A 24,087-nucleotide genomic window follows, 5' to 3' on the forward strand; every position below is an offset into this window, starting at 1 on the left:
CTTGTGCAGATATTTCTGTGCCTGATATAAATTTGTGACCTATATGTTTAAGTTTTTGCTTAATAGTATAATTTCCATCATTTACCTCTGATATAGCTTCATTTAAGAGCCTAGAAATTCCCCTGTTAGACTAGTTATTCATTAATTATATATGAACAGCAAGCGTATGCATCCAGTATATATTGGATATCCATATTTGCTCTATGGAGTTCCAAAATCAGAGGATTATAAGCGTTTATAAAACGATTCTGTAATTTTCTTTTTAGAAAAATTTTGGGTTCGTTAAACTTGACCTAAGGGCTAACAAATAGTCATCAAAAGACATATTTATTCTAGACTACTCTCAACATCGGAACCTAATCTACGATTAGCGTGACTTACAGTATTTATATTTCTCTATATAAAGACTTTGCACGAAGAACTCTCATACGTCTTCTATTCTGAAGAATAGATTTTCTACTTAATCTAAGCATAATTAATTAATAATAAATGGATTAATATATAAAATACTTATAGATAATACTTATATAATTCAGTCCGTCCGGGTGTTAAAAGTTGGATCCTAGGTGCTGCTCTCTTTCACTGTAATTCCGTGCAAGTCCTTGCTATGACTCCTTTCCTGGTCCGTGTATAGGTACTATGGTATACTGGTGCCCATATGTATATGTGTTTGCTCGCCACTGTATATAATACGGTTTTGCTCGTCACTGTATATAATAATACTTTAAACACTATATAACTAATACACTAAAATTAGTTTGGATAAAGCACTTTGCTGGTAAAGACATCTAGTGAAACTGAAACTACAAACATAGTGTACTGATATTTATTATACTCTTGCAACATGTTGGTACAGCTTACGTACTTTTGTATACCTATATATTACTTAGCTATTCACTAACATAATAATATATAATATTTAGTTATATTTATTTTATTGAAATTAAGTTCTCGGAAAACCCGTTAAACGCTTTCTAAAACAGAGGGATCTATGGTACCTATTTTGACGGGTCTTCCCATGAAGGCTAAATTAACAATAACTTACATATAATTAAGTATGGTATACACATATGTAGAGCAGGCAGGATTTTCTTTTTTCTGTCTTAATATCTAAACCTTTCATAAGCTGCCAACGGCGCTAGGTAAAAATGTAATTTTCTTGAGTTTACAGTTCACCTCATGACCTTCATATTAAAATGTGCCGCAAAACTGAAATAATAGACAGTAGCATGTAAACCGATGGGGTCGCAGTTTATCTATAACCACATAAAAAGGGTATTTTGCCCTTTGATACTACATTACTAATATTTATTTCATGCAATTTTTTCTAGAAAGATTTTTTTGCTCTATACAAAGTCCAGCACTCTAAGAAACTTTTTTAGCATTGTTGTCTAGTATATTTTATAATAAGTTCAACATGATGGCTGAGAAAATATACCTAACCACTGAGTATCACCAAATATTAGAAGAAATATATGTATATAGAAATCTATATCTATCACTTTAGGTGAACAAAACTATACTCTGTTGCAACATGTTGCGAAAGTATAAAAATGTTGCGAAAGAATTCAACATTCATTACTCGATTATTATTTGGTATTTTATTAACTTATGTTATTGATCATAGATTTATTTTGTGTCAATACTCTTTTTTTCTCCGAAATGTTAACTTTTATAAAAAGAAACTATTTAACTCAAACATGGTATATGTGATATAAACTGAACCAAAGGGGTTAGATTTAATATTATATGTGGGGTATATGAGGTTGCTGTTGTACCAGAGGAGCGGAAATCAGTATATTAGGGTTATAAGGTTTAAACAAAGTCATTCATATGCAGCGATATACATTATTTTTAAGAAAAACTGTCCATTTAATTTCATTAAATTATCAAATTGACGAAAAAAATTATACCATAAGAAGTACATGTGAGCAGGGAAAATCAAAGACCAGAAAATTCCTCCAAACCGTATTTTAAAAAATGTTGAATTAAACATCCATTATTAAATGATATCGTGATTAAATTACGATCAAATTTGGTATCTTCTTGACTTATATTAAAGGCCATAAACCTAGTCTCAGTTTTATTGCTTGAAGTGAGATATACAAAAGTATGAATGTGATATTAACTCCACCAAAGTGGCTAAATTTTATATTATAAGCTTAGGTGGCAAACGTCAACCAGAGAATCGGAATTCATTATATGAAGGTGTGAGGTTTAGACTTAGTATATACTAATTTCATTCTAATTCAGCGTCAAACCACATAACTTTTAAGAAATCTTTTCCACTTAATTTCGTTAAAATATCACGTTGATCAACCGGAACGGTGTAAAGTCAGGGGGAAAGACGGAAATCATATATATATTGGGGATAGAGAAATATATTAATTTTGACATTGCTCAGCTATACTCGAGAACATATTTTGAAGCAATTTTATATATAAAACAAGTAAGGAAGGGCTAAGTTCGGATGTAACCGAACATTTTATACTCTCGCAAAGTCAAATGGTACACTCGTTTGAGATTTCTTTGTGGATTGACTGATATTTTCGGTAGAAGGTCAACTATAGGCACTGGGGTCCACATATTTAGTACTTAAGGGCTTGAACAGTTTCGGTTCGGTTTAGACAATTTTTGGTCACAAGGTGACATACTTTGAACATATTATTCTCGCAAAGTTTTACCCCGATATAATCATTGTTGCTTGATATGCATAGTGGGAAGTGAAAGAATCAGATGGAATTGAAAATGGTGTTATATGGGAAACAGGCGTGGTTGTAGTACGATTTTGCCTATTTTCGCACTATAATATAAAAATATGAAAATAACGTTATGTACCGAATTTTGTTGAAATTGGTTAAGCAGATCTCATGTTATCGGTTTTCACCTAAAAGTGGGCTGTGCCACGCACGCTGTCTAAGTTTGAACGCGGTTCCTATAAAGTCATCCCACGCCCACTTAAAAAAAAAAAATTAAACCACAGATGCCCCTCCTCAATGTGATCCTGTGTACCAAATAACAGTCTTGTATCTTATTGCGGAGCTTAGTTATGGCAATTTATTTGTTTTTGATTAATGGCGTTTTGTGGGCGTGGCAGTGGTCCGATTACGCCCATCTGCAATACCAACCGTCTCACGGTACCAAGAAACATGTCTACCAAGTTTCATAAAGATATCTCGATTTTTACTCAAGTTACAGCTTGCACGGACGGACAGACGGACAGAGGGACAGACGGACAGACAGTCACCCGGATTTCAACTCGTCTCTTCATCCTGATCATTTATATATATATAACCCTATATGTAACTCGATTAGTTTTAGGTGATACTGACAACCGTTAGGTGAACAAAACTATTATACTCTGTAGCAACAGGTTGCGAGAGTATAAAAAACTATTAATACTCACTGACCGACATATTCGGCATAAAACTGGTTAGAATAACGAAAAGCATTATAAGTAGTATATGGAATTTGAGGGTAGTAATAACCCGATTTTATTAATCTTTTCCAATACCACATACTACTAACATGCCAAAGACTAATAAAATGCTTCCACTGTTTCATTAAGGTACCTCACATACCATCACCAATCAAATGGAGTAAAGTCCGACGAATGTTCGAAAATCCTGATATTAGTTACATGGGGGCTAAGGAAAATTTTTACCCGATTTGATCTTGTTATGAGTAAAACACGCTCTCTCATTTTCATTAAGATAGCTCACATATGCGGTATAAAGTCACGCGGAAGTTCAAAAATATTTATACTAGATATATGAGGGCTACAAGAACTATTGATCCGATTCAACCCATTTTTGAAACAAAGACATACTATTATCGATAGTTTCATTTATTTATTCTACTTTATGAATTTCAATTATATATCTTACACAATGGCCGATATTTACGGTAAAAAGTCAACTATAGGTACTGGGGTCCACATATTCAGTACCTAGGGGCTTGAACAGTTTGGTTCGATTTAGAGAATTTTTGGTCACAAGGTGGCATACTTTAAACGTATTATTCACGCAAAGTTTCACCCCGATATAATCATTGTTGCTTGATTTGCATAGTGGAAAGTGAAAGAATCAAGTGGAATTTAAAACGGTGTCATATGGAAAATAGGCATGGTTGTAATTCGATTTCGCCCATTTTCGCACCATAACATAGAAATATAAAAAGACGCCCACTGTCTAATTTTGTCTAATTTTGAACGCGGTTCCTATAAAGTCATCTCATACCATCCCTGAGATAAAATTTAATGTCTCTGGCGTATTTAGTGCTTGATTTATCGCGCTTTTAGTAGTTTTTAACAGTACCGTTACATGGGAAGTGGGCGGGGTTGTCACCCGATTTCACCGAGTTTCACACTGTCGATAGAGGTGCTAAAAACATTTTCTCTCAGTGAATTTTGTTATTGCAGCTTAAGCAGTTCAGGAGATATGCACATTAAACCTATTAAGGGGCGGAGCCACACCCACTTTTTAAAAAATTTTAATCTGCAGATGCCCCTCCCTACTGTGATCCTGTATACAAAATATATGTATGTGTATCTTATTTTGGAGCTTAGTTATGGCAATTTATTTATATTTGATTAATGCCATTTTGTTTGCGTGGCAGTGGGCCGATTACGCCCATCTGCAATACCAACTGTCTTACGGTACCGGGAAACATGTGTACCAAGTTTCATAAAGATATCTCAATTTTTACTCAAGTCACTGCTTGCACGGACGGACGGACGGACGGACGGACAGACAGTCACCCGGATTTCAACTCGTCTCTTCATATGTTATATTTATATACATATTATATATTATATAACTCTATATCTAACTAGATTAGTTTTAGGTGATACAAACAACCGTTGTGAATAAAACTGTTATACTCTGTAGCAACAGGCTGCGAGAGTATAAAAATATATATAAGTTTGTTGCCTTAACCTTTGACAGTAAGGTATACTCGAGAACACACTGGCGGACATATTCGGCATCAGGTTTGTAAAAATAACAAAAATCAGTTTATGTACATATATATGTAGTATATGGGTATTTCCTATACTAAATTCACATTTTCTCGGCGTTAGACTACTGTGTAATCTATATTATACGTTCACTTAAGTTTTCTAACGATATCGTACATAAAGCCAAGCAGAGGTTTGAAAATCTTATATTAGGTATTGACCGGCTTTTGTTTATATTTGGCATTATTACATATGTTACTGCTAACGGAAAATATGAGAAAGAATGCGTTTCATTCAGGTACACCACATAGGTACCATCAACAATATGTATAAGGAATTTCGAAAATGGTTTTATTAGGTATATGGGGGCTAAGAGAAGTATTTACCCGATTCAATTCCTTTTTGACTTACCGACACAATATTATCAGGAAAGGCTTCTCTTCGAATTCCCAAGTATTATATATATCTCATACATTGAACGATACTTTCGGTAAGAAGGACACTGAGGGTGCACATCTTTGGTACTTAGGGGACTGTACAGTTATAGCCCGGTTTTGTCAATTTTTATACCCTGAACAGGTTATATTAAGTTGCCACGAAGTATGTAACACCCAGAAGGTAACGTCGGAGACCCTATAAAATGTATACATAAATGATTAGCATGATGAGCTGAGTTGATTTAGCTATGTCCGTCTGTATGTCTGTCTGTCCGTCTGTCTGTATATATAAAACTAGTCCCTCAGTTTTTAAGCTATCAATCTGAAATTTTGCACTTATCCTTTTATCGCCAAGACGCAGCTTATTTGTCGGAACGGCCGATATCGGACCACAATAGCGTATAGCTGCCATACAAACCGAACGATCGGAATCAAGTGTTTGTAAGGAAAACTCTTTCATTTGACGAGGTATCTTCACGAAATTTGGCATGTATTATTATTTAAGGCCCCTGGGCTGGTGGTCGTGGTATTCTTTCAACTGAGTATGCAGGGGTGACACTCTGCAGAAATGGCTGATGGGCTAATGCCAAGGCCGCCTCCGTCCCGTTAAAACCATGGCAGGCCTCAGAGTACGTTCCCCTCCTGTCATCATTAAGTTGGTGTGGTAGGTGTTTGTTGAGATGACTCCTTCTTTGCGCTGGTCGGCTCTGAACGCACTGCCTCATAAGTGCGTGCGTCAACCCTCGCCTTGGCCTCGTAACTGAGACAACCTTGAGACCATTTATAGGCGACTACCTTTCCAGGAGACGGATAACGGCTCTGAGTGGGGACCCAATTAAAATGAATTCTAATAACTTTACAACCCAGGACGAGGGAGGAAGCGGGTCGAAACCGATCTCTTCAAAAGTGGACAGTTCCCTGGGGGGGCATCCTCACCTATGGAGACGAAATCGTCTCCGCCTAAGGGTGAGGAGAAAAAATCCGGGGGTGCCTGGCTTACCGTCACTAGGGGCGGTAAGGCGGGGGGAGTGGGCAGGAATCTGCCGACTGACACCTTAGGCAGGGCAGTAGTGCGCGGCGGAATCGCCAGCACTAGCAGAGAAACCTCTGTTAATGGGAGGCGCGGGGTCCTCAGCGAAAGCTAAGGGTTCCGAGGGGAAACGCGTGACCACAGCTAAAAAGCTGAAGTCGGACCGTCGGCTGGCTACCAAGATTTTGGAGCGCTACGGTGGCAGGCAGGCTCACCAGAAATCTGATCAGCATGCTAGCACACTTGAGTGGGCCAAAAGGGTGCTAAGCGACGTTAATGACAGGAAAGTGGGGCCGAGCGAACCCCACACTTCGATGAAACGACAGGGGTCGCAGGAGGGGGAATCCTCCATCGGCAAGAAGCCTCGAGTCGGAGCCGTACCGATGTTTAGCGAAATCCCCAAACTCGCCAGCTCAATAGAGCTCGGTGTGTACGACAGCAGCAGGGGAGATGAAGCGGGTAGCGGCTGCTATCTCCGATGTGTTCATGAAGGTGGTCAGGGGAAGCCCTGGACCACCCCCTAGATGTAAAAGTGCCGGGTGGAACCTCAGCTTACACAAACTTATAAGGTGTGCCGACGAACGGTCGACATTCGTTTATAAGGAGGCGGAAGCCAGGGTGGGGGAAGTATGGAAGGGAGCAATGCTCGAGACGGTGGCCAAATCGGAGCTTCCGACGCTACCTCGTGCTCGTGTCTGGCTTCCGGCCGAACCCTCCACACACAGCACAGTGGGTAGCTTTCCCACTCTAAACTGGACATCGACCCCATCCGCTCGGATGTGGTGAGCATGGAGGGCGGATCGTCGGGCGATGATGGATCCGTCTTTCGTCTCGAGCGCCTGTTCGAGGGTGCCGCTGTACATGCCGCACGACGACGAGGTGGAGCCACCTCCATACCTGCTGAGAAGGGCTCTCGCAGAGGCCAGGCGCAAAGTGGCCGGAGTCTTAATAGGCTCGGATGCTAATTCAAGGCACACCGTCTGGGGGAGCTCGGACATTAACGCAAGAGGTGAGTAACTTTTTCATTTTTTTTGTAGTGTAGATCTTTCTATATGTAATATATAGCTCAAAACCTATAAAAATTTGAAGAATACCAACTGGATCCTGTACTGCAGGAAGCTTCGATCAGCTCTTCCAACCGCACCTGACAGGGATTCGATCCTATCTGCGGATGCGGTCGATGAGCTCGTCGAGATTTTCAGCTCTGTTTGTAGAACTACTCTTGACAGCTCCTGTCCTCTGAGAACTCTGAAAATCAAAGGGAAACCCCCTTGGTGGACTTCGGAGCTAAGGGGGATCAGATCTTCGAGCAGAAGACTTTTCAACAAAGTCCGCAAAAGCGGCTCTAGTGACGACTGGGTGTTGTACAAGGCCGGACTGGCCATCTACAAGTCCGAGGTGAAGAAAGCCAAGAGAGCTTCGTGGAGAGCCTTCTGCGGTAGAGTAGAGGGCTGTCATGAGTCCTCACGATTCAGGCGCATTCTTGCAAAAACTCCTACTCCAGTGGCGTATCTAAAAAATGCAGATAGTAGTTGGACAACGAGCAGCGAGGAGTCGTTGAAACTACTCCTGGATGCTCATTTTCCACTAAATCACTCTGCTGAAGAAGCGCCACTGGGGGAGCTGCAGGAGGGCTGTACAGCCTTCTTGGACCTTCTGGACGATCGTCACCTTACCTGGGCGTTGAAATCCTTCAAACCCTTTAAGTTCCCGGGGCCCGATGGCATTTTTATCAGTTTGGCAGTTTTATCCCGATACATTAATTTTTGCTTGATTTGCATACTGGAAAGTGGAAGAATCAGATGGAATTTAAAATTGTGTTATATGGGAAGTAAGCGTGGTTTTAGTCCGATTTCGCCCATTTTCGCACTGGAACATAGGACTGTCAGGATAATATAATGCACCGAATTTGGTTCAGTAAGCCTAAGATATGTAATTTCCCCTAAATGTATCACACCCATCATCCAATTTCGTCACCGACTCCTGTATCTGTATGTATCTGGAGCATTTAATTATTGGTTTTGTAAACAAAACAGTTATATAAGGGAGTGGGCAGGGAATTATAAACCGATTTCATCCTCACACTGTGCCCTTCGCTACTGCGATCCCCTGTTTTATATCTTAATTCATTGCTTAGTTATGGCTTTTTATAGGTTTTCATTTATTGGCGACGGTGCCGACGTTGTGCTTACCTGCTCTGAAGGGTTCAGCTGCGACCGCCAACCAATGAGGAGCTCCATAACTCCATTGATTGCGCGACTACCAATTTGAACCGCCAGCAGTGGCCGCCAAGAGACAGAGGGCATCTCAAGAAGTTAAGCCGTCAGCCAAACGGCGGAAGACAATGGCTGTGACACCCGCATGATGGAACCGCATTAACATTGGGGTGCTGGGTATAGGAGATTCCGGAGAAAAATTTTCAGAGTCTAATATATGTGGGTATAAGCTGCGCTGACAAATTTGGTGCTAGAGGTGACGCGAGAACGGTCGAACTTTATAAAGCCGCCATAGGCAAGGTAAGGGAGGTATACCCCGAAGCTAGGCTGGCACCTATGCTCCTATGAAATTTTCGAGTGATGTCGAAAGCGTAGAGCACGGTGGGGGTCTAAACTTGTATCATACACCGAGAGAAAACCCTTGAGCGACTCTCAAGAAGAGACAGATAAAAACCTAATAACCTTTTCATGTTACATTGCTATAGCAACCAAGACACCACAGCAATAAGCTGGTGGGCAGGGAAAAATATGGTGTCAAGCCACATGCCATACAACGAAGAGGAAGTACAACCAGTGCTGCCATATCTGCGGATTTTTCCGGATTCGCTGGATTTTTCGAGCCTGCACAAAAAGGTCTTGCGGATTTATACGCCGATTTTAAACGTTTCATGTCAACAGGTAAATTTTCTTTATTTATATGATATGAATTCCGAAAGAAAAGCAATTGGGTTTCTCTTTTCAAAAAGCAAGGAAAAAAAATTATAGCTTAAAAAAACTAAAAAAACACCCTTGAAAGGAATTTTTAAACCTCCTCCTATAAAGCTCTTCCCTACCATCGTATTTCTGAAAATTAATCCTTATGCCGCATTTATTTCGTCAGTTATCGCACTTTAAGTATATTTTAACATAATGTTATGTGGGGAAGGGCCGTGGTTATTATCTAAATTTGCCCATTTTCACATCGTATGGAAAAGGGCTAAAAGGAATTCCTCTCAGCAAATTTAGTTGAGTTAGCTTTAATGGTTTGGAAGATATATACATTAAACCATTTAGGAATGGGGTTACGCCCACCTTTAAACTAATGGGAAACTGTTATCAAATTATTGCATTGTCATCGGTCCTTGACACGTTTGCAAAGTTTCAAATTGATCAGACTTCTGGAAACCAGAAATTGAGCTCTAAGATTTAATTACATACAAAGAACCCAAGCTAATAAAAGAGTATTAAAAGCACATTCTTTGCTCCATCGATCAAGAAAATTGAACGCAGTCGGACTCTGATCTCTCTTACTCTCACTTTTCTCTTTTTATCTCGCACTCTCTCAATGGTTCTGCATATACGGTATTGCTGAATTCGATGTTTGGTTAACATAAATTTGCAACGTAAAAAGCTGAAAAGCATTAGTTTGAATTATTTGAAAATCAATTAATACTTAAATAGCAATAAGTATCCTTATGTTTTATGCTATGTATATGTTGTAGTCGAATGGAAGACATGTTCATAAAAGTAACTTCCTGCTAGGTCGGCAGAAATCCCCCACTGAACCCTCCCCGAGGGTGCCGACTGGTAATAGATACCACAGTTTCACGAAGTAAGCGGAGACGAGCTGGTAACAGATCGCCCCTGCCGTAGACGTGAAAAATCTAGCTAAGGTCAGACTTCTTACCTGTGAGTTCGATGTTCCCCAATAGCACAGCATACAGGTAAGGAGCCTTACCATGGTCGGGGGTACTATGAAGGGCTGGATCAAGGTGTCATGCGACCCGTGCCGAGGATCAACCTGGCTGGGGGCCCTTCAATAGCCCAGTTTCAAACGGATCTTACAGATACCTGGCGCCCTCCGTAATATGACAGCCTTACTTGCGTAGCGGTGGCTATGCGCAAGCGGACACACATTCCCCCACACTCGTGGGACCAATTATGAACCTGAACAACAAAACGAATAAAAACAAACACACAAGGGAGTCCGGCTCTCCACCAAAAAATCCGGAGGGAGCGAGTTGCTCCCATAAAAGAGCAGCGTTTGCAACGAGCTCGTCAACAATCGGAAAGAGGACAGGAGCGAAGCTTGGTCCCGCAGATAAGGCAGGCACAGGGAAGGGGGCAGAAGCTAAAGCTGGTCCCAAGAAAGTAGCAGCGCCGGAGGCAGCCAGGCCCAAACCCTGTAGTCAAAACACGACTGAGAAGCGGGGGGAGATGCCAAAGGGGCTGCTGCTGGAAGTGCATCTGCCAGAGAGTGGCCCGCTTTCAATATTCAGGACCCGACAAAGGCAAGGTATGCGGAGAGACGACGCGCCGCATACCTATTGAGGTTAGTGGAGTTGCAGTCGCCAACCAAGGAGGAGCTGACCAAGGAGCTCTTAGCATCAATTGAATGCGCGAGGGCGGTCATACCTAATTTTAAACTGGAACCTCCAGTAAAGGCAGCAAAGCGACAGAGGTCAGCTGAAGAGGCTAAGCCGTCAGCCAAACGACCGAAAACAAAGGGCGTGACGCCCGCAAAATCATTTGCAGAAGTGGCCCGGGACCGAATTGTCATTGGCGTTCTGGATGAGGGGGACCCCGAAGGAAGAATCCCCAGAGCCCAATGGAAATGGGTGCAGGCTGCGCTGATAAATGTGGCGCTGGAAGTGCTACTTAGCAATCCAGGTCCGCCACCGTCATGCACAGATGCCGGCTGGTACCAGGGCCAGATTAAAATGATTGCATGCGATGACGAGAGATCGGTCGCACTATACAAAGCTGCTATAGCCAAGGTAGGGGAGGCGTACCCGGGCGCAAAACTAATAGCAGTGGACAAAAAATATATACCATCCAGACCAAGGGCAAGGGTATGGATCCCGGCTACACCATCACAGCCGGATCAGATAATGCAGCTCATTAGAGCCTGCAACCCGAGTCTGCCCACCGAGGGGTAGTTCGTCAAGGGGGAGTTCGTCAAGGCGTTTGACGATAGCGTAGCAGAATCTGGCGTGGAGACCAAAAGGGCCACGATGCAGATTCTGCTATTACTAACAAAAGAATCCATCGAACCGCTGGCGAAAAGTGGCGGAGAGATAAACTACGGATTCACGAAAGTGAGAATTACACCGTACAAGTCGGACGCCGATGCTGCAGACCATCTAGCATCGGAAAGCGAGACATGCGAAGTAGAGGAAGATCCGGTGGAGTCCTCAAGCGATGTAGAGAGCATAGAGCAAGGTGAGTGTTCTTCCGAGTCTGAACTTGCTGCTAGACTCGTAAACTTGTATACTGAGAGAGAGCTGTTAAGCGACTCTCAGGAAGACGCAGAAACAACACTAGTTAATGCGTCTCCTACAAATTAATCTTCATCACAGCAAACTAGCTTCAGCAGCCCTAATTAACCGCATGGCAGAAGAACAGCCTGAGTTTGTCCTCATTCAGGAGCCATGGGTTAATGGAGGGCGTATTTGCGGACTGAGGACACCGAGCTATAATTTATTTATGGCTAATAGTCAAGGTAAAATCAGAGCCTGCATAATGGCAAAGAAAAACCTTAACGTTTTTATATTACATCATTACAGCAACAACGACACAGTAGCAGTAAGCTGGGAAACGAGCATATGCAGTTATCGGCTGGTGTCGTGCTATATGCCGTACGAGGAGGAGCTGGTGCCCCCTCTGATGGTAAAAGAGGTGGTAAGGGATAGCGAGGCATCCAAGTGCATGATAATACTTGGATGCGACTCAAACGCACATCACACAGTCTGGGGCAGCTCAGATGTCAACGACAGAGGTGAGTGTCTCTTCAAATACCTACTAGGCACTAAGCTATTGCTGTGTAATAAGGAAAGTACGCCAACATTCATTACAAGAAACCGACAAGAAGTACTGGATATCACACTTGTGTCGGAAGTACTATTTGACAGGGTAACCTAATGGAGAGTCCTCGAAGAACATTCATTTTCGGATCACCGATATATTGAATGTACATTAGAAGAAAGGGCCGATAGAGGCATGAACTTCAGGAATCATAGGAAAACGAACTGCCAGGTGCACATGCAAGAGCTGGAAAAACGTATCCCTATGATTCCGCCGTTTCAGCCCAAGAGTAAGGAGGATCTCGACATCCTCGTTGATCAATTCACTGAATCTTGCCGGCAACCACTAGAAGTGGCTTGTCCAATAACACGAAGTAGAGGTAGAATTAGGCCACCCTGGTGGTCTCTCGAACTTAAAAAGTTACAGAAAGAATGCAGAAAGCAGTTCAACTTAGCAAAGCAATCCCAAGGCGAGTCAGCCTGGTATCATTACTACAACCTCCTTAGGTCATACAAGAAGGAAGTTAGGAGAGCAAAAAGAAATTCTTGGAAATCTTTTTGTAATGATATCGAGAACACGGCGGAAGCATCTCGACTTAGGAAAATAATGGCACAATCGGTGCATAGTATCGGGGATCTTCAGAGGCCAGACTGTAGCTGGACGGTATCCAGTGAAGAGTCACTGGAACTACTAATGGATACCCACTTCCCAGGTAGCTCTGAAAGCCATACTGTTGAATATACTCAAGACAGTGGAGCAGAAATAGACTCCACTCTTATAAACACAGTGTCAGAAAGCAACGTACGCTGGGCAATAAATGGCTTCAAGTCGCCGGGACCAGATGGTCTATTCATAATATATATGAATCTATTCATATATTCATATACATAAAGGATTGGCTTGTTACCATTCTTAAGGGGGCACTGCAATTAAACTATATACCTTCGCTTTGGAGGGAAGTCAAGGTAATATACATACCTAAGGCAGGCAAAAGCTCGCATACAAATCCAAAGGACTTCAGACCTATTAGTCTCTCGTCGTTCCTTCTAAAAACGTTGGAGAGGCTAATAGAATTACATATAAGAAACAAACTAACACTAGACAAGTTGGCTGGTTCACAACATGCGTATTCTAAAGGTAAATCCACAGAAACAGCGCTGAGCTTTGTGGTGACGGAGATTGAAAAATCTCTAGAAGTTAAAGAATACACTCTAATCGCCGTCTTAGATATAGAAGGAGCCTTCAATAACATCCAGCCTAGGGCCATACTGAGTGCGCTTAAGAATCTGGGCATCTCTGAACCTCTCAGGAAATTAATTGAACAGATGCTCACGAGCAGGTCAATAATTTAAAAGCTGGGAGCGTCAACGATGCGCAGATCCGTCCAAAGGGGTACACCCCAAGGAGGCGTGCTATCTCCACTTCTCTGGATCCTGACAATGAATAAGTTGCTGTGGGATCTAGAGAAGAAGGGGTACATGTTGTGGCCTACGCTGACGATGTGGCAGTATCAGTTAGAGGTAAATTCCCTAATACTCTCGCAAACCTTATGCAAACGATCCTGGACGATATAAACCGTTGGGCTGTATCGTGCGGATTAAACTTAAATGCTGGTAAGACAGAGCTAGTATTGTTTACCAGGAAGCATAACACTCCAGTAGTTACGGCACCAGTACTAAATGGTTGCGAACTAACAATTGGAGATAAAGCAAGCTACCTAGGACTAATCTCAGACAGGAAGCTTTCATGGAAACAAAACTTGGATGCTAGGGTTAAGAAAGCAGCCACAGCACTCTACACTTGTAAAAGGATGGTGGGCCCCATATGGGGGTTAACCTCGGATAGCTTTTTGGCTCTATACAGCAGTTGTCAGACCAATCATGACATACGGTATATTGATATGGTGGCCAATAATGGAGAAGAAATACGCGGTGAGGCGTATGGAAAGTATACAAAGAGCAGTCAGTATATGCATTAGCGGAGCTCTTAGAACAACGCCTAGCCAGGCACTAAACATCATTCTACATTTATTGCCAACAGACCTGTTCTGTAAGCAATTGGCAGCAAAGTCTGCTCTCAGACTAAGGGAATCCTCCCAATTAGTCGCCTGCAACAAGGGGCAGTTTAGAATACTTAGATCGTTCCCGTTTCTACCCAAAACCACGGATTTCTGTAATCCAATAGAATTGAAGCTAAATTCCGTCCACAGTGTTGCCTTCCCCACCAGAGAGGAGTGGGAAAGGGACGAGGTGGACAGGAACCCAGGAATTAGCATATACACGGATGGATCCAAACTAGATAATCGAGTGGGAGGTGGTGTCTTTTGCGCAACTTTAGACACCAAAATAGCCTTCCGCTTACCAGACCACTGCAGTGTTTTTCAGGCGGAGATCACAGCAATCAAAGAAAGCCTTGTTGCGGCCTTGAAATCACTCAAGTCTCCTATGGTCTCATCAAAGATAGTGAAAGAATGTCTTGATCTATTAGAGGATCTAACATCCTACTTCACGATAAACCTGCAATGGGTTCCAGGGCATAGTGATATCCCTGGAAACTGCGAAGCAGATGAACTAGCCAGAACAGGCACTGAGTTACAATTAACCCCTGAAAAAGGGGAAATTTTTATGCCCCTGGCAACTTGTAAGCACTTAATCAACGAACATGCTATAAATATAGCAGAGTCTCGGTGGAGACAATCCATAACCTGCTCCACTAGCAGACTAACGTGGCAGGAATGGAGCAAGAGTCGTGCAAACCGACTATTAAAATTCAAAAGGAATGATATAAGAACTCTGATTGGGGTACTAACAGGTCACTGTCTAATTGGTAGACATGCCAGCAGGCTAGGTGTACCTTACAACGATTATTGTAGAAGTTGCCAAGAAGTAGAAGAAGAGGAGACAGTAAAACATCTTCTATGCGAATGTAAAGCTCTATGCAGGAAAAGAATCGCAACTATCGGTCGTGGATTCCTTGACGACGTATCCGAAGTTGCTAATATAAAATTATTTATACTGATGAGCTTCATCAGAAGCACAGGTTGGTTCAGAGAGGAGACGATAGAGTGAGGGAACAGTAGTCCCGGTGGTATCACAATGGGCCTCCCATAGGCCTAGGTGCGTCGTTAGACAGCCACTCTACCTACCTACCTAACTTCCTGCTATTTAAAAGAAGATTAAGTCCTAAAACCCGATGGGGAGTTTACAGAGTTTGACAAAATGTCAAAACATAATCTATTGAATAGGGAGCCTTGTGGGATGTGGACATTGGGCCAAAAGTAACTTTAGAATTAAATCGATACCCAATTCAATGTGACAAATAAAAATATCGATTTCTTGCGTGAAAAATACCTGAAGGTATTTCCCCGGCTTTGATCCTTGCAAGTTGCAACAGTATTAAATGTTCGGTTATACCCGAACTTAGCACTTCCTTACTTGTTATTGGTATTTTTGTCGTGATGCTCCATCCCTAAATTAAAAAAAAAAGAAAGGCTGTGCATTTGGTAAAATTAATTGACCTCTAAGATTTGTTTATGTGTACATATTTTTCCAAATGTATAGATTTGGTAGACATTATAGTACCCAAAGATTTTCTCAAATGGCAACACTGGTGTAGACGTGAGTTAAGCGAAAAATTTAAACAACCATAAATACATAAAAGAGGCCGAGAGCATTTGCATGCTAAATATTTCTAAATCAAAATGTGTTTAAAAAACTTTGTGCGTAAGAATTTTTACTGTACAATGTACTAATTAATTTTTCATGTTTAGTACCTTATTGTAAGTAATCCAAAATCGTTTTATGATTTCATCAACTCCAAACGCAGGATTTCCAAATTTTCGTCCGCAATTAAATACAAATCTATCATTCCAAGTGACAATGATATTATATCCAATATGTTTGCAGAATTTTTCAAGTCAAACTACTGTAATAATTCTTCCAAAACTTTTTCTTATCAGTAAGTGCTGTGTTCGAATACTTTAATTAACGCTCCAATTATTTCTGAGGAAGACGTCCTAATTAATTTAAATAAGTTAAACCCATCTTTTAGTTATGGCCCAGATATGATACCCTCATGCTCCCTAAAAAATAGTGCCAAATATATTTACTTGCCTTTGACAAGGATATTTAATTCCTCTCTTAAACACGGTATATTTCCTTCAATGTGGAAACAGTCATTTATAATCCCTTTGCATAAAAGTGGATTTAGATCCAACATTGAAAACTATAGAGGTATCGCAAAACTATCAGTTATACCTAAACTTTTTGAAGCTATTATCACTGACCATGTAACCTTTTCGATTTCTCCGTTAATTTCCTCATCTCAGCATGGATTTCGTAAAGGGAATTCGACTATAACAAACTTACTTGAATTTGTAAACCATGTATCATTGGGTTTTAGGGAACATAAGCATACGGATGTTATATACACAGACTTTAGCAAAGCTTTCGATAAAGTAAATATCTCGATTCTCATACATAAACTTGATCTGCTGGGCTTTCAGCCAAGATTCCTTCAATGGGTATCTTCCTATCTTTATAATAGAACACAACGAGTGTCTCTCAAAAATTTTATTAAAGCTTTTTAAATCATACACTTCAACTGAGGAAAGGTGTCTGTTGCAAACAGACTTAAACAATTTGGTTGCATGGTGTGATAGAAATGATTTGCCATTGAATCACAATAAATGTAAGATGATGTGCTTTTCCCGTAGATCTGTGCACCACTCTTCTTATGTAATAAAACACCATATTCTAGAGCAAGTTTTCAACTATGTTGATTTGGTTAATATGGACCCTAAGCTTAATTTCAGTCTTCATATTGATACCATGGTCTTGAAAGCAAAAGCTGTCCTCAGTTTTGTTAAACGTTGGTCTAAAGAATTTAGAGATCCGTATATTACTAAAACACTTTATACAACTTTGGTTAGACCTATATTGGAATATGGCTCTGTTGTATGGAACCCTAGCTACCAAATCCATTCTGACAAGTTAGAGTCGGTTCAAAAACAATTTTTACTTTTCGCCTTAGCGCATTTCCGATGGGATGCTAGGGTAAGTCTACCTCCATACACTCGTCGTTTAAAACTTATTAATCTACCTACACTTTCTAGTCGTAGGGAAATGCTTGGCATAATATTCTTAGTGAAACTTTTGAATGGAACTGTTTGCAGTTCTTTTCTCCTGTCTGAAATTAAATTTAATATCCCAGTTCCCCTTTCGAGGCAGTTTAGACCTTTACTGCTAAATCCGGTAAATCAAATTTTGAACTAAACGAGCCATTCCGCCGTATATGTCATGATTTTAATTCTCATTCCAGCACATTTGACTTATCTGACTCACTTTTCAAAATTAAAAAGACTTTATTGTTTTCTCTTAATAAATGAAAATGTAACAATTTATTATATTGTAACTTTAGATCTTAGCTGTTGAAATTTTTGTTTCTGAAGCTGAGCAGTTTTAGATCTCAATCCTTAAAAAACTCTCTTGCCTTTTCTGACTCTGCTAATTCCGCACGTATGCGGATTGCGCCCCTCGCGTCGTTTGGGCGGGAGGAGGGTAATCTTTGGGTTATTAATATTATTATTTCAGCTTGCTTTGTTTGTAGGTATTGCTGTTCCGGGTGTATTCTAAATTTAAACCAAATGTTATTTAAAAACTCTAGCGGAAGTGCACAAATCATACAAATCTTTGTTATTTGAGTGTTTTATTAACCAGTTTATGTTCATTTAATATTCTAAATAAATTTAAAATTATAGATCTTTATTTGTGATAATTCGAATATTGTATATCTCTTTACAAGTTAAAGGATGTTCAACTTTTAAAATTAAAATCAAAATAAGCGAGGTGAAGAGAAGTTCGAACAGAATTGCAAATTAGATATAGAAACGAAAACGTTAATTTTATAATGATAATAAAATGCACCTTTACAGTTATCGAAAACCAGCAAATGCCGACATCATAATATAGTATCGAATGATTTGGCCTAGCATCTTTTGACATATTAACAGATGTCGGCATTTGCTGATTTTCGATAACTGTAAAAACTAAAGTATAGAATTATTGGCCCTGCTTCAATTAAAACCACTTGTTTTTTTAAGTTGTGATAAGCATCTTTATTCAATGCATTTTAACAGAAATTGAAACGAATGAGGAAATTATCGCCAACTCGAAGACCAAATTGTAGACTACCAGAAAACGAATTTTTCAGACATTGTCTCAATCTATGATGAAAAGTAATAAATTTTTCGAAATGTTTCGTTAAGTTAAGTACTTATCATAGTAAGTGAAATTTAGAGTAGCCATTTGATAAGCAATCATTATTTTGTACATTTTTGAACACAATTTATTAATTTCTGTTTGAAATTATTAAAAATTACATTTAAATTTTTTTATTCTTTCATTCGGCTTTTGTAGAGCTTTAATAGCCTCAAAATATTAGTGCACTCCTACGTTTATTAAAACAAAATTTTTTGTGAATAAACTAAATAGCACCATCCATTAATGAAAAATAACGTACCATAACAACACTTTTTATATGTTTACAGGAGAAAGAAAAAACGATATAAAAAAGAAGCTACTCTTGTTAAAGCAAAATTGAAATTTTGATTATTGGTAGCTTAAAATAATATACATACACTAGTGGACCCGACAGAAAATTTCATCAGAATTGGTCCAGCCGTTTAGAAGGAGGTCAAATACAAAAGGACGTACAGAAGATTTGTATACACATAGCCAATAAAGTCTGCGTTCACCCGACACTATTTTTTAAGTGAAATAAAAACACAATGTTAATCGGTAATTCAGTTCAAATTTTCTACATATATTTCTTCTTTATATTTTTAAGTTCAAAATGCAAAAACAAAAATGTATATTCCTATTTTCATTTTTGTGATAACCGGGTTTTTCGTGTAAGCAGAAGTAAACATAGGCACCATTAAGTCTGCATTCAGCTTTAAAATTAGTTAGTACTTAAAATAGTTTGTTGGATAGCCGCGTTGTTTTAAAACCTCGCTCAATCGATTTGGCATTGATCTTACCAACTTATCTGTTTCCTCAGCTGTAATCTGCGACCATTCTTCTTTCATAACACTTCGCAAAGCCTCTTTACTTGTTATTGTATGCTGACGAATTGTTTTTTCCAACAGATCCCATAGATGCTCAATAGGGTTGAGGTCAGGTGATGGAGGGGGCGTTTTAAGTTGTCTAGGAGCATTGTACAAAAGCCAAAAAACTATTTCCGCAGTATGCTTCGAGTCATTATCTTGTTGGAACTAAAATGTCGAAGATAATCTAAGATTCTCTGCACTTTGTTTCAAATTGTTTTTTAAAATGTTCAAATAACCCCATTTATCCATTGTGGACTCAATAAATTCAAGCTGACCCACACCACCAGCCGCCATGCAGCCCCACACCATAATTCCGCCACCTCCGTGTTTAACTGTACCAACAAGATTTTGCTTTTTGAGGGCAGTTCCTGACTTGAGCCACACAATTTGTCGACCTTTTATACCAAAAATGTAAAATTTACTTTCATCCGAAAATATTACTTGTCTCCAGAATTCCGGCGACTTATTTATATAATTATGAGCAAATTCAATGCGCTTTCGCCTGTTTACAAGTGAAATATATGGTATCTTTCAAGCGACTCTACCATGATATCCAGCTTTTCGTAAAATTTTTCTAGCAGTTTCGGCACAAATTGGTTTTTTAGTGGTTATATTTAAGTTTTCAATAATCTTTGCGACCGTAATTCGAGGGTTAAATTTCACCATATTTATTATTTTCGGACGGCCAGATCGCGGTTTTGTCGTTGTTAATACCACCACTTACTTTACTCCGCAAATGAGAAGCGTATGTTTCCTTGTTTCAAAATGATTCACAAACTTTATTTATTATTATAATTACAAATTTTTAATTTAACGCACTCCTGGTCGCATACCAGTGGAGAGGTAATAAAGGTGGTTGATAGCCGGGTCAAATTAACACGCGCGCCAAAGAAAATGATGTTTGCTGATCGACAGTCGTTGCGAGAAGAGGCTGTCCGCTTCGAGGACAGCTGTTTTGTTCGGTGTGTTGTGTAGAGATCCTTGTGTGGTGTGTGGGTGTTGTGTGTGGTGTGTGTGCCAGTGTTGTCTTGTGTGTGGTGTGTCTGAGTTCTTCGGGGCGGGAATTGTAACTCATTTGGCCATCCCGGCCCCCCTAGGCGAATGTTCAGCCTAGCAGTCGCTGTAGCTGTTGCAACGTTGCCACAACGTTGCTGAGTCCGGACGTGCGGCGATAGTTCGGTCTACGCCTAGTCGGTGCTACGTTGTGCTGACGCCATGGCCGGGACTCCGATCGGGGTGCCGTTCTTCGGCGACGTGCCACACGATTGGCTTGCTGCAGTCGGTTTGCGCCGCGGATCCGTGGGGCAGGCTGCCGACTGACCTCTCGCCTCGGAGTACGGTGAAGCAAAGTGTGATGCTGCCTGCCACACATTTGGCACAAAGCACCTGAGTCGCACTCCTGCGTCGTGTGTGTATGTGCCAGACAATTGTTGCAATGCCCATGCGCCTGGGCAACCTGCTGGCGTTGTGTCGGCGACATGCCCTTGAAGAGCCCACAGTGCTGCAACTTGTGGGGACGGCAACAAAGGGGGCATCGGATGCGATGGGGCGCCTCAGGTGGAGACGGAACGGCTGCGGATGCTCGAATACTATTACGAGCGGTGGTTGACGGTGCGGTTGCGGCTGGTGTTCGGGGTGCCGCGGTTGGCGTAATCCCAAGGCGAGGCACAGTGATGGCCGATCGCATTGTTGGCGTTGGGGTGGAATGCATTTCAGTATCCATATCTATCTGTATGGAGAAAAAGGCGTGATTAGTTACGATTCAGTGGTATAGAGTATGGATAACTTTCTATATGTGACCAACTTTATTTGGTTTGGTGATCGTATTAGTCTACCCATTATTTTGTTAGTATATATGATTGTAATTTGTCATATTATATTTGCGGTTTTTTATTTCTGTTTTCGAGTATTTAGCCGGATATTTCGATTTTTTTCTTGTAGGTATTATTAAACGGATGGGTTACTACATGCGTTTTCGCTATTATTTGAGATTGGCAGGAAGCATAGTTTAAAGAGCGGTCTGGTTAGCGTTCCGTTTCGAGTACGGAGGTCAACTACTCGTATATGACCGTCGGAACCATGATGTAGCTTCTCTATGCGACCAAGTCGCCATTCTGTAGGGGGAAGACAATCGTCATTAATTAAAACAAAATCTCCAAGCTTTGGCGCCTTTTCGGGAGTTTTCCAGCGGTACCTTTTATGAAGGTCCTTTATATACTCCTCCTTCCATCGGCGGCTGAAATCATGATGGAGAATTTTAATTCTTTCCCAGCTATTTTGTAAGGATAGCGACTCCACGCCTGGCTCAGGTATGGCCAGAATGGGTGCTCCTTTTAGAAAGTGCCCTGGAGTTAGGGCTGTGAGATCTGAGGGATCTTGCGAGAGTGTCGTTAGTGGCCGTGAATTGAGAACGGCTTCAATGCGGATTAAATTGTTGTAAATTCTTCATAATTAAGTTTTTAGTTTCCAGCTACTTTTTTGAAGTGGGATTTGAAGCTTTTTACAGCTGATTCCCATAAACCACCCATATGAGGAGCGCTTGGAGGGATAAACTGCCAGTTAATACCTTGGGGAGCGTACTTTTGTACGATTTCAGGTGAGACCTGTTTGATAAAATTCACGAACTGTTTTTCTGTAGCTCTTTGAGCTCCAATAAATGTCTTGCCATTGTCGCTCATGAGTTTTGACGGAAAACCACGTCGTCCGACGAAGCGAGCAAATGCCTCGAGGTGCACTGCTTTTGTCGTGAAACAGACAAAGACAGCCACATAGCCTTTCATGAGAGTGGGAGACCTTAACATGGATGCCTTTATCTGAAAAGGCCCAGCAAAGTCGACACCTGTAATGGTGAAAGGCAGAGCGAAGTTACAGCGTTCCGGTGGAAGTGCTGCCATAATCTGCGTTCGCATCTTCTGCTTATGCATAGTGCAGATCTTGCACATAAAAATGCATTTCTTTATTTTGGGCTTGAGTCTTGGAATATAAAACTCTTGACGGACGATTTGTTGCATGAGGTGATGTTCTGCGTGTAGCAATAGCACGTGGACATAGCTAAGGTACAAGGTGGCAAGTTGCGATTTCTCTGGGATAATTATGGGATGTCGTTCGTTATACGTCAGGCTTGAATTAGCAAGCCGACCATTCGCACGGAGTACTCCTTTCGTGTCAATGAATGGATTTAAGACTAAGAGTGAGCTCTTTTTATCTATCGGCTTCGATTCTCTTAGTAATGATATTTCTCGGCTGAAGTAACGCGCTTGCGTAGATGCGATAAGAGCGACCTTTGCTTTTTGTAAGTCTAGGTGCGTCACTGTATCGCATTGGGAGTGTAATGAAGTTACTCCCTTAAGTTTAATTTTGAGTCGCTCTATGAACTTGAGCATGTAAGCTATTACCCTGAGTGCTCGGGGATACGATGAAAATCGTTCGAGGATATCAGTATCATCCACTGTTGTGTGAAAAGAGTCGATTTTTCGACTTTCTGGGGCAATTATATTGCGCATGGGCGATTGTGGCCAAGAATCGGGAGATTCTGTTAACCATCGGGGGCCATTCCACCAGAGGGTGGTGGTGGCAAGATGCAGGGGTTTGCATCCTCTTGTACCTAGATCAGCAGGATTGTCAGCACTGGCTACATGTCGCCAAGTGGCTGATCCTACTAGGTCAAGGATTTGAGACGTTCGGTTTGAAATATACGTCTTCCATGCATGTGGTGGTTTTTCTAACCAGGCTAGTACAATTTCGGAATCGGACCATAGATATAATTTATATTGTGCCATGTTTAATTGCGTTTGTACGATGGACACGAGTTTGGCCAGTAGTAGCGCTCCACATAATTCAAGTCGTAGTAGACTTATTGTTTTTAAAGGAGCCACTTTTGCTTTTGCTACTAGTAAGTGGCATGTGGTCGCATTGGCGCTTCGTGTGCGAACATATATAGTTGCGCAATATGCCTTTTCAGAGGCGTCACAGAAGCCGTGTAGTTCGACTTTGTGCTCTGGGGCATAATTTACCCAACGTGGGATTTGTATCTGTAAGATATCATTTAGATTGCTCGCAAACTGGGACCACTTTTCTAATCGAAGTGGTTTTACTTGTTCGTCCCAGTCGGTTCCATCTAACCATAATTCTTGTATTAGGATTTTGGCTTGTATCATAATTGGCGAAAGCCATCCTGCGGGGTCGAAAAGTTTCGCCACAGAAGATAAAATTTGCCGCTTTGTTATGGCGGATAATGCAGATATTGACTCTGTAGTGTATGAAAACTGGTCAGATATCGCATTCCATTGGATTCCCAGAGTTTTTGTTGTACTTTCCTCTTCGAATTTAAGGAAATTAGTATCTAACAAATTTTCATGTGGTATATTTTTTAGAATATTAGGGTAGTTCGCCGTTATCTTTTTCAACGGAAACCCTGCGGTATTTAGGGCTTGTATCACTTGTGATAGTGACTCGTATGCTTGTGGAATACTGTGACTTCCAGACAGAATATCGTCTACATACGTTTGTGTTTTTAACACCTGGGTTGCCAGAGGAAACTCCGACTTGGTGTTTTC

At 40.9% G+C, this 24,087-nt stretch overlaps 1 protein-coding gene and 2 pseudogenes across 1 annotated transcript; 1 reads left to right on the forward strand and 2 right to left on the reverse strand.

Moving 5' to 3' along the window:
• Positions 1-7,319, reverse strand: part of LOC138856029 (uncharacterized) — a 50,838-nt pseudogene extending 43,519 nt beyond the window's left edge.
• A 1,849-nt stretch (positions 7,320-9,168) lies between these two features.
• Positions 9,169-12,005, forward strand: LOC118682796 (uncharacterized; annotated as a pseudogene).
• Positions 12,006-19,258: 7,253 nt separating this feature from the next.
• On the reverse strand, positions 19,259-21,286 carry LOC138855983 (uncharacterized). The gene has a single exon (XM_070106386.1). The coding sequence runs from the start codon at positions 21,252-21,254 to the stop codon at positions 20,637-20,639; it is 618 nt and encodes a 205-aa protein (XP_069962487.1). The 5' UTR covers positions 21,255-21,286; the 3' UTR covers positions 19,259-20,636.
• Between the last annotated feature and the right edge of the window lie 2,801 nt (positions 21,287-24,087).

This window comes from Bactrocera oleae, chromosome 3 (genome assembly GCF_042242935.1).
Source record: "Bactrocera oleae isolate idBacOlea1 chromosome 3, idBacOlea1, whole genome shotgun sequence".
In the NCBI taxonomy this organism is placed as follows: domain Eukaryota; kingdom Metazoa; phylum Arthropoda; class Insecta; order Diptera; family Tephritidae; genus Bactrocera; species Bactrocera oleae.

Excerpts from the sequence above, each read along its gene's own strand:
- LOC138855983 (XM_070106386.1), bottom strand. The coding sequence starts at position 21,254 with ATGGATACTGAAATGCATTCCACCCCAACGCCAACAATGCGATCGGCC.